Source organism: Monopterus albus, unplaced genomic scaffold (assembly GCF_001952655.1).
Source record: "Monopterus albus unplaced genomic scaffold, M_albus_1.0 scaffold551.1, whole genome shotgun sequence".
NCBI lineage: Eukaryota > Metazoa > Chordata > Actinopteri > Synbranchiformes > Synbranchidae > Monopterus > Monopterus albus.
Window position 1 is genome coordinate 1 of NW_018128431.1, and position 15,879 is coordinate 15,879.

Sequence of the window (15,879 nt, forward strand, 5' to 3'; positions counted from 1 at the left end):
GAGCGGGGCCGGAGTTAGTTACATTAATAAATAAGTCTCAATAAACCAATGTTTTTACCCAGAAACCTTTGGAAAAACCTTTACAGAAGTGTGTGCACATCTCAGAACACAAGCTCAGGTGTTTCAGGGTGAACAGGGTGTGGAGGCTGCCGGAGGTCTCTTACCGACTACATCCAGCCGGTAGGTGTGCCTGAGGCTCCCGTATTCATTCTCCACCACACAGGTGTAGTTCCCTTCGTCTGACGGGACCACCGACTCCATTATCAGAGTCCACATGTGGTCTCTGATCTGAAACCATGAAGACAGAGGAGATAATACAACAGAACTCATCTTAAATCACTTCCTGTTTTCTCTTTCCAGCAGCCTTAAACACACCTTGAAGCCTCCGATCCGTTGGTCCTTCCTGAACTCCTTCCCGTTCTTGTACCAGCGCAGGGTGGGAACAGGGTTCCCAGTCGCTTGGCATCGAAACTTCACAGTCTTACTGGCAGGAACGGCGTGGAGCTGCTTCTCCATCTTCTCTGGCACGACCCACTGAGGCGCCAGCGCTAACGAGGTAAACACCGTGATCACTGTCATTTGTGTTTGCACTGATTCATGCTTTCAACTCAAACCACCAAAGGAACAGAAAGAGAAAGACAAAGGTTTGAGGCTTACGCTGCAGCTTCTCGTTGCTTGTTGACAGCTCGTCGGACAGTTTGTTTTCCTCTGACGATGACTCATCATCTTCCTCATCTTCAGAGGATTTTACTTCATCGGCTACAAAAGAAGTTTCATGTTTAGAAAGTGCTCGTGAGCAGGGAGGCCTCTCAGCGCGAGTGTCAGACAGTGGAAACAGTTTGTGCTTTGACCTCTGACCCCGCGGCCCGGCTCAGTGTGAGTGAGGCTTTAATGGGCACAGCGCTATACCCGGCCGCTTCCCAAACTTCACAGACCTCCTCCCTCTGCGCCCTGGCCTAGGCAGCACACAACACACATCCCTGCAGTCTCAGGGACCGGGAGGACGTCAGCGGAGAGGACGGGAGCTGAACCTCACGTTTCACTTTCAGACAAACAAGACCCCCCTCAGTGCTGGTTTCTTTGGACCCGTTGGTTTGATTGGAACAGATGTTTACTTTAGTAAATAATAAACAATCAAAGCATTTAAAATGGTTCTAAAATGTTCATATCTTAGTAGAATAACATCAGAGATAGCAATTCACTTGACTCTGTGTCAAACTACTGTAGAGCTGCAACCATCAGTTTCATGGTCAGCTAATCTCCTGACTGCTTTGCTAACCAGTCCACCCAGTACAGCTTCCCAGAGTCCACGATTCAGGTGTTTAAATGTGTCTGACCAACAAAGACTTTTAATGACAGAAATGGAGAAAAGCAGCAAATCTTCACAGCTGGAAGAAGTTTGACATCTTTTGCTTAAAAGTGGACAAATCAATTATCAGAATTGTTGCAGATAAATGTTTCTCTTACAGATGTTTCCTCCAGACAGCTGTTCCACAGGGCCTGATTTACTCTCAGCCTAAAAAAGTAAAAGAAAAAACCCAAAACAAAACAAACACACAACTTTCCAACACCAGTTATTTGCCTACAGTCCCTAACTGGACCAGAAGTCAGTGAGCGCCAAGCGAATCCGGGAATCTCTGTACAACCTCATGTTGTGCCACTGAAACTGCAGCTACTGTTAAACACATGACACAGTTTATAAAAAGAGCGAGTGCCTGTTAGACAGGGCTGGCTGTGAGGAACGCTTTGTACCAGCAGGGTTGGCTGCACAGGAGAATCCTCTGTCTGAGCTCATCCTCAGTCTCACAGCAGAGAGCGCAGAGGAGGCAAGAGGTTTGATTCCACAACCGAGCCAGGTGGGAAATTGAAAGCAGGCTTTGTTTATGAAAGGAGACTGATGTGAGCAAAACAAGACTATTATGGGCTGAGAAACAACAGTATCACGTGGACTCGCTCTCAGCTGGAGTCCAGATGCTGGGACCAACGTTACACACACACACACATACACAAGACCTAGACATGCATATGCACACAGACACTCAGAGGAAGGAGCCTGAATGTTTTCTGCAGAGCTGATCAGCCACAGAGAGTCTGCATACCCGGGCTGTGTGTGCACAGGACGCACAGACCATAACCAGCAGCCTGAGAGCCAAGCCTCGGTTACACCAGGAAAATCAGCCCGACCAGCCTCAGATGCTTCAAAGACAAAAACAGCCTGACCTTGAAAAAGTCACTTTCCTATTAAAGAAACTCGCTGACTGGAAAGTTTCATAAGCTCTTATATAAAACAGAGACTACACTCCACAGCCACAGAGCTGGGATCAGACAGGAGAGCCCTGGAACAAAAGAGCAGAGCAGAGAAGCACACCAGTTCAAAAAAGGCTCTAACACACCAGCGGCACCAGTAACTGTGGCTGTGACACCAGTCTGCACTGGACAGACGGACTGAAAGTCCTCATTTCTAGTAAAACCTAAAGAGCCGCAGCTTTAATTATAACTCACATAGTTAAGAATGATCGATCTTAGAGGTGAAACAGTGAGTCGGTGAATAATTACAGCTTCCAACCGTAACGCCGACTGTGGCTTTACCGTTAATAAACACCACAGGGGGCAAGTCTCTCATCAGCAGTTCAGGATGTTGTTCACACCTTGTTTTGCACAAACAACAGCCTGAACCACGACGAGATTCAGTTTATTATTGCATGAGAAAAAGAAAAGCAACATTTGAGAACCAGAGAATGTTTGACTGTTTTTTTGAATGATTATTTGATTAGGAGAATAATTCAGCTCTTGGCCCTGAGAGGACGGAAACAAGAAGCAACAGGAACAACACAAGTTTCTGATCATATCATGTTTAGCACAGACCACAAACACACAGCTGAAATTCAGGGATGACATTTGGATGTGTTACCTGTGTGTGTGTCCTCTGCAGCTGGTCTGGACTGAGCCAGAGGACAGTGAAGCAGCAGGAGGAGGAGGACGAGGAGGAGGCAGCGGGACGAAGACATCATGTCCTAACACGAACTCACTGGGACACACAGCAGCACAGAAACAGACAGCAGCATTAGAGTCACACTCAGAATCCTTATTGCTTTTTGTCTGGGGTTTAGAGAACAGGTGTGGATTCATCCGCCACTGAAAATAGTCCCCAGCAATTTCCAGTCTGCCTTTTCTTTATAAAATGTCAGTAATGAAAAAGGCCCATCAGACTTTCCCAGAGCCCAAGGTGACGCCTTCACGCCTTGTTTTGTTTGAGCAAAGTCCCCAAACACAAATATACTCAGTTCACTGTCACACGTGACAAAGCAAAGCAACAACTTGTCACAAGGGCAGCTTCTACTGTAGGGACGTGGTGATGTGGACCCATCAGCCTTTGACACCCAGACCCCCCCTAGTTCACCTGTGGATATCCATCATGTCACAAACTCTGTGGCAGTAAACCACACATACCGACAGACGTGCACACTGCCTAAAACACACACACAACCATTTGCTGCACGTGCTGTGTCACTGTGAAGGTGTGAAGTGGAGGCCCCAGTTCACCTGTGGATGTCCATCATGTCACAAACTCTGTGGCAGTAAACCACACATACCGACAGACGTGCACACTGCCTAAAACACACACACAACCATTTGCTGCACGTGCTGTGTCACTGTGAAGGTGTGAAGTGGAGGCCAATCAGATACCCCACAGGCTAAATGTGCTGGTAGTTAATCTCTTTTCTGAACTAATTGACTGTAAATGTTTATGAGTCATGAAAAATGTCCATCAGAGGCTCCCAGATGTTTCATCAGACCAGCCCTAAGGAATAGTTTACAGTCATAGAAAAGGTAGAAAAGCAGTAAATCTTCACATCAGAGAAGCTAGAAACGGTGCCGATTCGCTAGTTTTCTTGATAATTGGCTGAAACAGCATCAGGGCTTTTAGCTGCATCTCCTACAACACCAGGACTAACCAGGAGGAGGGAGGTCCCTGTTGGCACACCTGGGTGATGTATCGATGTGAGGAGGGTTACAGGCTCCGAGGTGGACGAGTCACATGCTTCATGTACGCCAGCAACACAAGTTCAGTTTGAATTGTCAGCTGGATGGAAATGCAGCGGCTGGTAAACAGGAAGCCTGTCCACGCTCCCACACAAACCCGATGGGAGCCAGTTTCACAGTCGGGCTCTGAAGCGGCAGTAAAGGACAGTAAACACAGTAGGACACTCACGTTATGAGCCTCATAAACCCGATGAACAGCGGCTGGCTGTCATCACTGAGCCCTCAGCCTGTGGTGTCCAGCTCCGACTGACCTGTCTGTCCTCCGGCCGCATGACGCTCACACCAGCGTGTGTGCAGAGTGTGTGCATGTGGTGGAGGCTGGTGTTCCTGAGTATGACGAGCACAACGGCAGAGTGTGCCGGGTTGTAAAGACATGGTTAAATACTCACGGTCATATGGGGGGGGACACTTAAATGAATCAGGCTGTGGTCGTGAGTTTCACGTGTCAGGCCTCACAGAAACCTCCAGGACGACGACTGTCTCTTCTTTCTCTGGAGAACGCAGCGATCTCCTCTGTCCCTCCTACACACAAGCAGATTCAGCAAACAACGTGACAGTGGACTGATTCAGACACAACTTCCTGCACCAAAATGAAAGCTGTCATTGTTCAGAGCACAGCCACTTTCCTCTGTAAATAATGGGGCTGATTGGAGCTCATACACAGACACATCTGCACCAACATCTGTGTCAGACGATAAGTCAAACGGCAGAACACAAATGTCACACATGCACATCTCCCAGCCCCTTCAGCTTTCACACACCTTCACCAAAACAGCTCAAGATATAAAGAAGCCAAGTGCAAATCCCTTGAAGACAGACCGACGTCCAGCTGCTCAACCACCACAGGAGGACGTCTGAGACAGCTGTTCTGTGTCGTTTTCCCCTGCACCCAGTAGTAAACATGTCAGGGATCTCCATCAAGATAGTTTGTTTCTACATTAAAATGATGAGCAACAAGAAAGAAGAGCTGTGAGGAGTCAGAGGCTCAGGTGGTGAAGAGTAAGAAGAGGGGCTGGCGTGGTGATGTGGGTGGAGAAGCTCCACAGGTGGTGCAGTGGGCTTACTGGTCACTTTTTAAAGGTTTCACAGCAAAGCCTCTGAACGGGGATGTAAGAAAAACACTCCAGATTCATAAAGCCTGAACATTTCCTCTGGCAGCGACGCCAACGAGCTGAGCTCAGCGCTCAGGTGTTACAGATTTGTTTTAAACTCCCACAGACCTCGTATGGGTCGCTGACTGCTTTACTGGTACCAAGTTCAGACTGATCCTCAGTTGGCATTCCTACAATGTTCATTACTTTACCAACACGGAGGTATTTTAGTCAGGACTATTGTTTTGTTGTCAACGTGCCTCTGTGGGGAACAGAGCAAATCAGTCCTTCATACGTTCTTAGATTTCCCTTTAATCCTCTGCGTACACACTCCACTGACCCCTCAGCCTCGAACCACCCCGGCCCCTTCCCGCACTGAAGCCCTCACCTACACACCAGATTCTGCAGCAGGCTGGCAGCTCTGAATAGCCATCTTAATAACCCACCAACTCCCAATGCCACCCGCCCATCCGAGGTGGAAAACAGCCAGCAGCCAGCGCCTGGCAGGAAGACAAAGCTGCTGGTTTAGAGGTAGAAGGATTTAAAACTCAGTTAAATGAGCTTTCAGGTCCTCGGGGCACCCCTCTGTGGACAGGCTGAGGGGAACGTGAGTCAGACCACATGAACACCATCAGTGTTTATGATTTAACAGCAGCTCAGCCGAGACAGACCATCACCAGCTCACCGTGACAGTCCCTGAACAGGCTCATTAACCGCGCTGCTGCTGGGAAACGACTCATTCTGGGCCCCAGCTACATGAGCTGTTACCTCCAGGTAATGGCATGTTTAATAAGTCACCTGGAGGAGTCCTGCATTCAAAGTATTACCTGGGTAAAAGTACATAAGCACATGAAGTAAACTATCCTCCATCGAAGTGGAAAGTGCTTCTGAACATTCCTGGGATTTGGGTTGTTGGATCGATAAACGACATCAGGTCACCTGGGGTTCACCAGCTTCTCACGGGTGGTTTTCACCATTTACTAACATTTTAGAAACCAAGTGTTTAATCAAACTATGACAAAAATAACTGGCAGACAATGTGATAATGAAAGCAACCCTCAGTTACAGCCCAGTGACAGTTAGTTACACAACCTGAGCCCTTACACTCTATGAGCAGCTCACAAACACAAAGTACATCAGTACTTCTGAGGTTTTACAGTGGGATGGTAACTGGAACTCAAGGAAAAGGCTTCTTGCTAGTGACAGATTGTGGTTTTACATACAAAACCTGTCATCAACATAACATGTGATGCATTCTGATGGACAAACCACCCAACATGATATAACCTAGTTAAATCCAGCTCGGCCTGGACCAACAACACCTTAACGTTTTCGGTGCACGGCTTTTCCACAGAAAATACAAATAGATGTAAAAAACAAAGTGAAAAGGAAGAAAAAGAACTGCTTCAACAAAGCTGTTTGTGCAAAGGACCCACAAAATCAGCGCAGTTCACTGCGACTATTTGCACCAAAGAGAAACGCGCGGAGGTGAGACGGACTCGTACCTGTTGGTCCACAGTGGATCCGGAGACGGAGCAGCTGTCCCGGGTCTGTAAACTCTGACAGAGTGCTGTGTACGCGAGCAGACGTGCTCAGACGTGTCAGAGCAGTTTAGTGACACACACACATTTCACCTGCCTGAGCTCATCTGCAGGATGTGAAAGCTCGGCCCCGCGGCTCATTGACGGGACCGTCTGGAGAGAAGGAACGCCCACGGTGGGTGTTTCCTCCTGCACACCCCACTAACTCATTCACTCCGCTTTCTGAGTGGCGCGATCCGGCTGCACGCACGTCCTCCAGGGACCATGCACTGTGCGCGTGTGTGTGTTTTTATTGCAGCAGGAAGGAGAGGATTTCCTCTGGTCCAAACTGCTGGGCTATTGATTTGTTTTCATTTGGTCACTGAGGTTTGGTTGGGGATTAGGAATCAGCTGTGCAGAGACACTGGGATGTCACATGACCGGATGTACGTCATGAGAACTAAAATAAATAAATACAATTAATAATAATAGTAGTGATCTAATTTCTGTACTTTTCTTACTGAAAGCTCAAAGATGGACACACAGAACTGGAGAAACACATTTCAGCTGCTGCAGTGAAGCTTTGATATTTAAACAAGTGATTTACACTCACAGCGTATTAAGCTGAAGCTCAGTCCAGTCAGCACCTTGGTGGCACTACAGGAAAAGTCAGTGCAGCTCCACCGTCATAAAGATTGATGAACTTTAGTTCTAATTAACTGTCGTCTGTTAATGAAGCTACAGAAACGACTGGCTGAAGCTTCTGTGTGAAGAACAAGAGGAGAAAGTTTCTGAACGTCTGCATCTCTCTGCTGTGATCACAATCAGCTGTTTAGACCGGGTTACATCACAACCCGCACACACAGACACACACACAGTGAGCGTCCCACACATGGATTCCTTTGTGAATTCACTGGCACATGGGCATAATGTCCTTTTGAGAGTGTCAGGCTGTGCACAGTGCGTCTGACTGTTTGGATCTGGCTGAGCACAGACAGAGGATTGTGTGATCCCTTCGCCCAAACAGACACAGTATGGCTGCTCTGAATCTTGGCTGTTTTACTGTGAACATGCACTTGTTTCACTTAGCTAGTTCTTACACTGGCACAAACATGATGAATCCAGCTCCAGGAGGATGAACGGCACCGTATGAAAACTGGACTGGAGGAGGGAGGTATTGTCTCCAGAGCAGCTCCATGTCTGGGACGTTACAGAGGGAGGAACGTAACAGCTCAGGTCTGTTGTTCTGTTTTACAGAGGATCCTCTGTGCTCTGTCCAGAAGGCCGGCCTACCCAGCCTTCACAGCAGCAGTGGAAGAAGTACTCAGAACCTTTGGAGTAAAAATACTCCATTCCATGTAAAAGTACTGCATTTAAAAGTGCACATAAGCAAATTTATGCAAGAATTACTGGCAGGTTGCTAATGAATGGCAGACTGTTGTAGCTGATCCAGGTGCAGCTCTGCACCTCTTTGGGCTTCAAACTGTCACCAAAACACAATCAACTGAGGGAAGTAACTTCAGCTGTGGTGTCACTTCATCTCATACGTTCTATTTAATATGTGTCAGTCAGAAAAACAGGACAGAGACATTCATGAATGAGGTGAAGGTTTGTCGGTGACGAGTCGGAGTCAGCTGTAGATACTGGAACAATGCCACAAACAAACATTCCTTCGTTTATAATAAAAACAGTGCAGATAGAAAAAGGAGGCCAAATTGCACTGGGCTCAGAAAAGAATGCAATTCAAAGCAAAAGAAATATTTTCAGTGGATTATGTACAAGTGTTAATGCCCGGGATCACTAGTAAATGTGGCGAGGTGGATCAGTGTGTGGGCATGTGGACTTGACTCCTGTTGAACAGACTTTATTGTCTTTATGCCTTTGTGGTTACAGTATCTCACAGCTTCTAACTTTGTGCACCTGTTACAGGACAAATACAACTGCAACAAAGGACTTTGTACTTTGTAGAACATGACTGTTTAACAGCTGGTTAATGAAGAGCTACCGCACTCACACCTATGTGAGCTTTTACAGGGTGAATGTGGCACAGATACATGCACGTGGGGTGTTCAGTCTCCTCGCTGTGATCTTTCCTTTTCAGTTACTGACTTTAGGTCATGAATGTATTATTAAACCTGAATTCAGCAGCGACACTTTTAGCCAATTGTCCCCAGTGGCCACTGGCGGTACTGCAACAAAAATCCTCAGGGGCCCAAAATTCATGCACTGCATAAACCACAGTGATAAAAGAGACAAACCAGTTGACAGGACACCTCGACCTATAAACCAGGTCAATTATCACTCTTTGTATGGTGAATGGTTAATCCATGGAGGTTTTATGTTTGTAAAACTTTCCCAAAGCCTAGAAAGCCGAGTTTTATTTTTGTGACATCATCCCAGTGTAAGGTCTATGTGATGAATGGGAGCACGTGGGCAGCGCCAGTGGGGGAAACACTGATGTGCACGGTGGACAGTGCCAGTGGGGGAAACACTGATGTGCACCATGGACAGCGCCAGTAGGGGAAACACTGATGTGCACGTGCAGTGGGTTGCACAATGTGGAAACAAACTCAGAAGAGAAGGATTTCTGCCAAATGTGCTGGGCGAGCGACTTGCATACAAGTGACTGGGTGTCAGACCAGAATCCAGGTTTTCCTTGCTGTGCTTCAGGTGGACAACAGGATCCCTACAGTGTGATGGATGAACTGTGAGCAGCGGCATGGACTGTTGTTTCCTGTTTGGCATCCAGCATCCATTAGTAACCCAACATGCTGCTGCCACATAGCCTTTATTTATAGGAAGCTATAGGCCTTTTGACTCTGTCTGCAGTATATACACAGTATATATAAACAGAATGTGAATGTGTGTGTACACGTGAGTCAGTGCTACAGATAAACTGAGCTTCATTTAAAATAAACAGAACAGAAAGTAGATGCAGTGTGAAGTACAACACACGTTTCATCATATTGTCCTGTGGGCTGCTTAACAAATCCCATGAACAGCCCACGACCAACAATGGCTCAGTCCATTTCTCAACACTGTGACTCCTCTGCTCAGCTCTAGGCCCAGTGCTTCCTCCAGGAAACCTTTAGTTTCATTAAGAAAAACCTCAGCTGCTCACTGGAGTTTTTATCAAACACACAGGATGAAGCAGTGCATTTGTTGGGGACTATTTTCATGAATGAACGATGAACCCACATTTGGTGTCTAGTGAGTGGAGCCTGGTGTCATGGGGTTAAAGAAACGGTTCCTAAAGAAATAATTAATGCACACTAAACAAAAGCACATGGTTAAGGCGCAGCGCTCTCGCTGCTGCAGCCCGGGTTCAAATCAGGGTTACGTCAGGAAAGGCATCCGGCGTAAAACACACGCCAAATGTCAACATGCGAGTCGTCAGTGTGACAATTCACTGTCGCAACCCCTAAACAGGAAATGCCAAAAGTGACTTTCTAAATAAAATCACATACACAATATAAACTGAGCATGAAATAAAAGCACATACACAATATAAACTGAGCATGAAAGTATTTGAAAGAAGAAGCTTATACGTGCACCCTAGTTCTGATTTTTGCCCAGTATTGTTAATGTATTTATAAGAAAGTATGTCTATGTATCTAGTCTATTCTGGGCAGCCCAGAATAGACTGCGTTGGAGAACTGTTGTAGAGGCCCTTTGTTCCACGGGGAATCCAAGGAGATAAGAAGAAGAAGAAGATGTCTATGTATCTCTGATGTAAATAAAAAACATCTTATTTCACTCTAATAGAGGAAAGGTCCTGCAGGCCTACCCCTTCAGTTGACACGACCAGCTAGACTCAGTAACACCTCACAGCTGGTTGCCTTATTTTATCTGGTCTATATCTGCGTGAATTTGTCAGTGTGTCTGTCAGCTCTTGCCTCAGAGCAGAGTTCAGTCTTTATTTTGGACATTCCCTGTGAGAGCAGATGTCTCAGAGCTGGCGAGCCAAAGCCACAGCAGCCCCAACCCCAGCCCAGCACTAACTACTGACCCTGTTAAACCACGCAGTCAGACCAGGCTGGACCCACCCAGACCTGAAGTTAGAGCCAAACCCCAGACTCTGGCCAGAGCCAGGAGGTGCCAGGCCAGACAAACGCACCAAATCCAGCCTCAAGACTTCTAACTCCTACAGCAAACACAGGTGCTCAGATTCAAACATGCAAAAAAAAAACTCTTTAGACTTGCACAACCCTTTTCAAAACAGGAGTCAGAAGTGAAAAAGTTAGAGCTGAGTTTTTAGGCAAAGGATCTGAGTAGCAGGCTGCTGTAGCTGATGACTGCACTCTGACTGTGTTCATCTCTGTCTCATTCACTCTCCGACTTGTTGTGGTGCAGCCTTTGGGATTTTTCCAGATCCACTTCACTGTGGAAAACCCCAAAACCATTTATGCAAATTAGAGATGAAGTGACCTCAAAGGCCGTGCTACGTCTGACCAGCACAACACAGGAACATCATGAAGGTTCAGCTAGGAAGGTGTGTAATCAGCCCCACTGAGCTCCACGCTAATGACAGAGTTCATGTTCAGGAGAGAGTTTTATAGGAGTTTTACAGTGTGATGCTGCCCTGTGTGGTTGTCTAATGCTGCTGTCAATGTGTATGCATGCACACGTTTGTGGTTCTTTCTAGGGGTTTGGCTGAGAGCATCCTCCCTGAGGTCATGGACGCTGCAGCCACAGGGGGGTTGTTGTGGAGCTGGTTTTGGTGTGGCTGGGTGGGACAGAGATACAAAGACTCCATCTAAACATTCCCATCCTGGATGCCACACTGACAATCAGAGTCTACAGGATCGTATCTGTTTACAATGAACTGGGTTTTTCTTGGAGAAAAACAGGAAATGATGTTGAAGCAGCCTGTGGGGGGTTCTTGTAAAGTTTCAGTGATTCTCACTAAAATGCAGTGTATCAACTGTGTTACTGCATTTTCTTCCACATAAAACGTAGTATAAATACATTTTGAAGCACATTGTGTGTTTTTATTGCCACCTACAGATCATCAGGACCACTGGTGGGACTGTGTACCCATCACACACTAAAAAGCACTAGAGGTCAATGCAGACCTGCTGATAAAGGGAGGGCAGGTAAAGGAGGTGAGATGGGCGGCATGCTTTTATTTTGATGGGGCTGATGCTTCTCAACAGTAGTTTTACAGCCACAAAGTAACTGCTCCAGATATTTAACATGTGCAGTTTAGTGCAGATGGAGAGGAAAAGATTGGGCTTAGTATTTAGTATTTTGCTGCAGTACACAGAAAGTCAGACTTGTGCAGATCTTCAAAAGTCTGCGTGTCAGGAAACACACACACACGCAACCTCCTCCCTCCATAAAAGAAAGACAGCGAGTCTGAGACTCTGGAATGTGGAGTTTACATGGGCAGCTTTATTTGGCCTTAAGAAAATGTTCCCTCACTGAGCTCAGAAAGCCACATCCCTCACTCACTCACACACACACACACGCCCACATGCAGAATATAGCTGTAAAAGCTCCCACACACAAAGCAGAGGTCCAAAATCAAGCTCCATCTGTTATTATCATTTAATATCTCTGGTCAAGTGTCACCACTGTTTGTTCACAGCAGAGCAGAAAGTGTTTCTGGACTGTCATGAGTCTGCAGGTGTGACATTCGGTCCAGCAAAGGCATCGGTCTCCTGTGACCGAGCTTCTTTTCCTTTGACAGTCACCAACTGGTCACATTAATAAAGCAGCCAGTAGTAGACATGATCGCTTCTACATGTGTGGACAGATGTTCCAGTGATGTCAGTGGAACAGATGTGATGGTGACTAATGAGCTCGTATCTGAGTGGGCTGCTGTCATTACAACACTGAGACAGATGTGGATGGACTGGGTGAGATTTAAACAGCTGACATTAGGTTGAAGGAGCTGTGGTAGCTTGTTTTAGCCTAGCGAGTGGGAGACATGAAGGCCCAGCACTCATAATTTGTCAGTTATTTCCTCCTTCCTATGCTGGACCAGAACTGTGTGACATTACATCAGGCTTTACAAAAACAGCTGTCAAAACTAAACTAAACTGTTACAGGCCCAAGGGCAAAGATTACTGTTGGGCCCCTATTGTTAACATCAGCCAGAGTACACACCTGGGGCCCTGGAGCAGTTGTACACTTCACCTAGTTAGTAATTCAGCCTTGGTCTCAAGGACATGACCTGAGTCCACTCCTATCTGTGTGAAAGGACACAATGTCTTGTGTTGAATCATGATGCGATGTTCTCTTAAAGGTTAAATTTGGTGTTCCACAAGGATCAATAATGGGACCATGTTTGTTCTGTCAGTACCTGATGCCACTTCATAAAACACAACATAAATTACAACTGATACGTGACAACACACACACACACACACATCTACCTTCATGTAACAGCCGAGACTCTGAGTTTGGAAACTTGTCAGAAGTCATTTATGTTTAAATAGCCCAGTATTTGTCTCAGGGTGCTTGACAATCTGCCCAGCTTATTCCTGGCACCACCCTTACATCCTTGATTTGGAGAAAAAGGAAAAAAATTCCCAAAATACCCTTTAACTGGGAAAAAGTTGAATAAATGGGTCCAAAAAGAAGGAAAACTCAGAGTTTGGGGATGGCTAAGAGAACTGTGTAAAACTATAGGCTAACTTCAGGTAAAGCTCTTTATTCTGCCACTGATGTGAGTTGCACATATCAGAGATGCTTAAAAAATTGTCAAGACATGAGATTATTTTAACTGGCCCACCTGGTCCCACGGTCCTCACAGTCCTATCACACTCAGTCGCCTCGGCCGTCCGACTGTGTCCCCATGGACAGGCTAAGGTTTGTTGTGAATTTAGCTGGTTTGAAACTTCCTACAGAGCGACCCTCTATCCAAGCAGAACAAACATCCCTCTGCATACACCACGCCATCTGAACCCCACCAGTGTTTCTGACCAAACTGGAATAAACACATTCAGCCCCGAGGTGTGCACAGATCAGCCACTTCAACATTCCAGACCACAGTCATGCATTTTATTCCTTCTTATGAGCCAAGGGCCCAGTGCAGCCTGCCCTGCCATGAAGTGAAGCAACTCAGTTTTTCTGTCTGTTTTGGACAGAAAGAATCCACATCAGCACTGAAAATACACCCACCAATTTCCTATAGCACACAGTGAGCAAAACACAGAGAAAAAATCAGCAGGGTCAGGATGTTTAATTCTAGCCAGGACACGACTCAGCTTATATTGATTAAGTCAAAAACATGATGTGGGTCCAAGCTGCTCAATATAGCACCAATGGACATTTCAGATGACCTGTGTGCTACAATAACAATAAAAGCTTGAACCTGTGAGAGTTCATAGGCTTCAAAGCTCCTGTTCAGAATAGATTAAATGACTCATCACCAACTCTGCAGGCCCTCGGCTCAGTGGAGTGTTTTGGTGTCCGTTAGCTCGTTGTTTGGGTTGGTTTTCAAACCTGCAGACTCCACTATCATCAACCCAGGTACAGCAGTCCACTGTCCGTGGCCTGTCAGCGGCCTGTCAGCAGCTGACAGCACACAGACATGGCCAGAAACTAGCTGGTGATGCGGCCTGTCAGCAGCTGACAGCAGACAGACATGGCCAGAAACTAGCTGGTGAACATAGAGCGATTTTCCACTACAGGAACTTCATGGCACAAAACCTGAAGCTTGTCACAAGCTGACCTTCGTATAAGGCTTTGGTTCTAGGTTCGGCCTTATTTTTCCATTGTGACTAATCATAATTAGAAACACATGAAGACATCTGCACAGTTGTGATGTTGTTTAGTGGGCGAGTGCAGCTGTGACACAGACGACAATGGAAATGACACTAATATTGAAGCATGCGACTTAAACATCACTTCCTGTGGCATTGGACGTGTGTGGAGCAGTGAGGAGGCTCTGACCCTCCTCACATTAGCACAGAAACAGCAGATTTACATGTCCACATGGTTTTCCATCATCTGAGCTATGACTGCAGCTCTCTGAATCACCTCATCTTCTTCTACAGTGGTTTAATGGCGCTGAGTGCAGAATCAGCTCCACCAGCTGTTTCTCTCCATCACCAAGTCAGCCTGGACTCACACAGCAGGAGGAGGTGCATGAAAACAAACATTCATGCACATTTTCCTCTGACTGTTTTCTGAAAATTTGGTTAAAACTTACACTAAATTTGGAAGAAAACTCGTCTCCTGTGCATGAGTTTACAACATGTCACCTAATAACTGTATAAGGTGATGTTACTGTATGTCAGCTTGTTCTGCTGCCTCCAAGCGGAGGCCTTTACTGTAGCTTTAAGAAACTACGCCTGTGGTTTACAGATGTGTATCACACTGTGATTGGACCAGGTGCCCACTGGCGTTGTCTCTGAACCACAAACCACCAATCAAGCCCCTCCACCCACAGCCTCATTTCCTCATGTCAACACACTGCGCTGGTGCGGCTGAATGAAGGCTGCAGACATAGCGCAGCAGGGGAACACAACTTCACCATGTTCTCACAATAGAGCGCTCAGATCGACTGTTGATTCCCAGTTCGGATTTCCCGTTTACATGTCCCTGTGTTTAGACCTAAGACAGAATGCATGTACACATGAATAAGCCACAGATGTAAACTGTGATTGAGGCCAAATCACCATCTGCAAGGCAAACAAGACAGAAAATAACTGGAGCTGGAGGGCTGGGGTCAGGACTCGTTAGAGCCCGGATCTGGAGGTTTGGCCTGAAGCCCCTTTGGGAACCTGCTGTGACATGAAAGATAAGTCTGGTCACATTCTCTATTTTTATTTTTAATCCCATGTGCAGACAATGAATGTCTCCTAAAGACAAGCAGCAATCCTGATCTGTTCTTTCTCTGTGCCACAGAACTCCATGTTGTAAATGTGAGGTTCTCAAACTTTTCAAACCATGTCCCACTACGTACCAAACTAAATTTCCCAAGTGCCACTTCTCCCGCAGATACCAAGAAAGAGCCACCTCACTTATGTCCACCCTTCACTACTATTACCTCAGAATGAATAAGAGCATGAGGACTGTGAAGGCTTCAGTCCTGGCCTTCACCATGTGAGGACCTAAACCACCACCAGCCATGGACTTGGGTGGGTAATTTATATTAGACATACACAATTGATCGATGAGCAAGCACGTTTAATTATTTTGTATTGTTAATGTTTACCTTTTCTTTTGAGTTACCGTGTTTCCTGGTCCATGGATGGGGGGGGGCGGTTCAG

General features: G+C 46.4%; 1 protein-coding gene across 3 annotated transcripts; it reads right to left on the reverse strand.

The window, feature by feature from the left end:
• Positions 1 to 108: 108 nt before the first annotated feature.
• Positions 109 to 15,843, reverse strand: LOC109953132 (fibroblast growth factor receptor 1-A-like). Of its 3 annotated transcripts, XM_020588534.1 has the most exons (6): positions 6,641 to 6,900; positions 4,434 to 4,566; positions 2,912 to 3,028; positions 658 to 759; positions 376 to 548; positions 109 to 288 (listed from the first exon to the last, which is right to left on the reverse strand). In XM_020588534.1, the coding sequence occupies exons 3-6, from the start codon at positions 3,009 to 3,011 to the stop codon at positions 124 to 126; spliced, it is 540 nt and encodes a 179-aa protein (XP_020444190.1). In that variant the 5' UTR covers positions 3,012 to 3,028; positions 4,434 to 4,566; positions 6,641 to 6,900; the 3' UTR covers positions 109 to 123. The 3 variants fall into 3 exon arrangements, with proteins under 3 accessions (XP_020444190.1, XP_020444191.1, XP_020444189.1); XM_020588535.1 differs by lacking the exons at positions 4,434 to 4,566; positions 6,641 to 6,900 and adding an exon at positions 15,825 to 15,843; XM_020588533.1 differs by lacking the exon at positions 4,434 to 4,566 and having other exon boundaries at positions 6,641 to 6,899.
• Between the last annotated feature and the right edge of the window lie 36 nt (positions 15,844 to 15,879).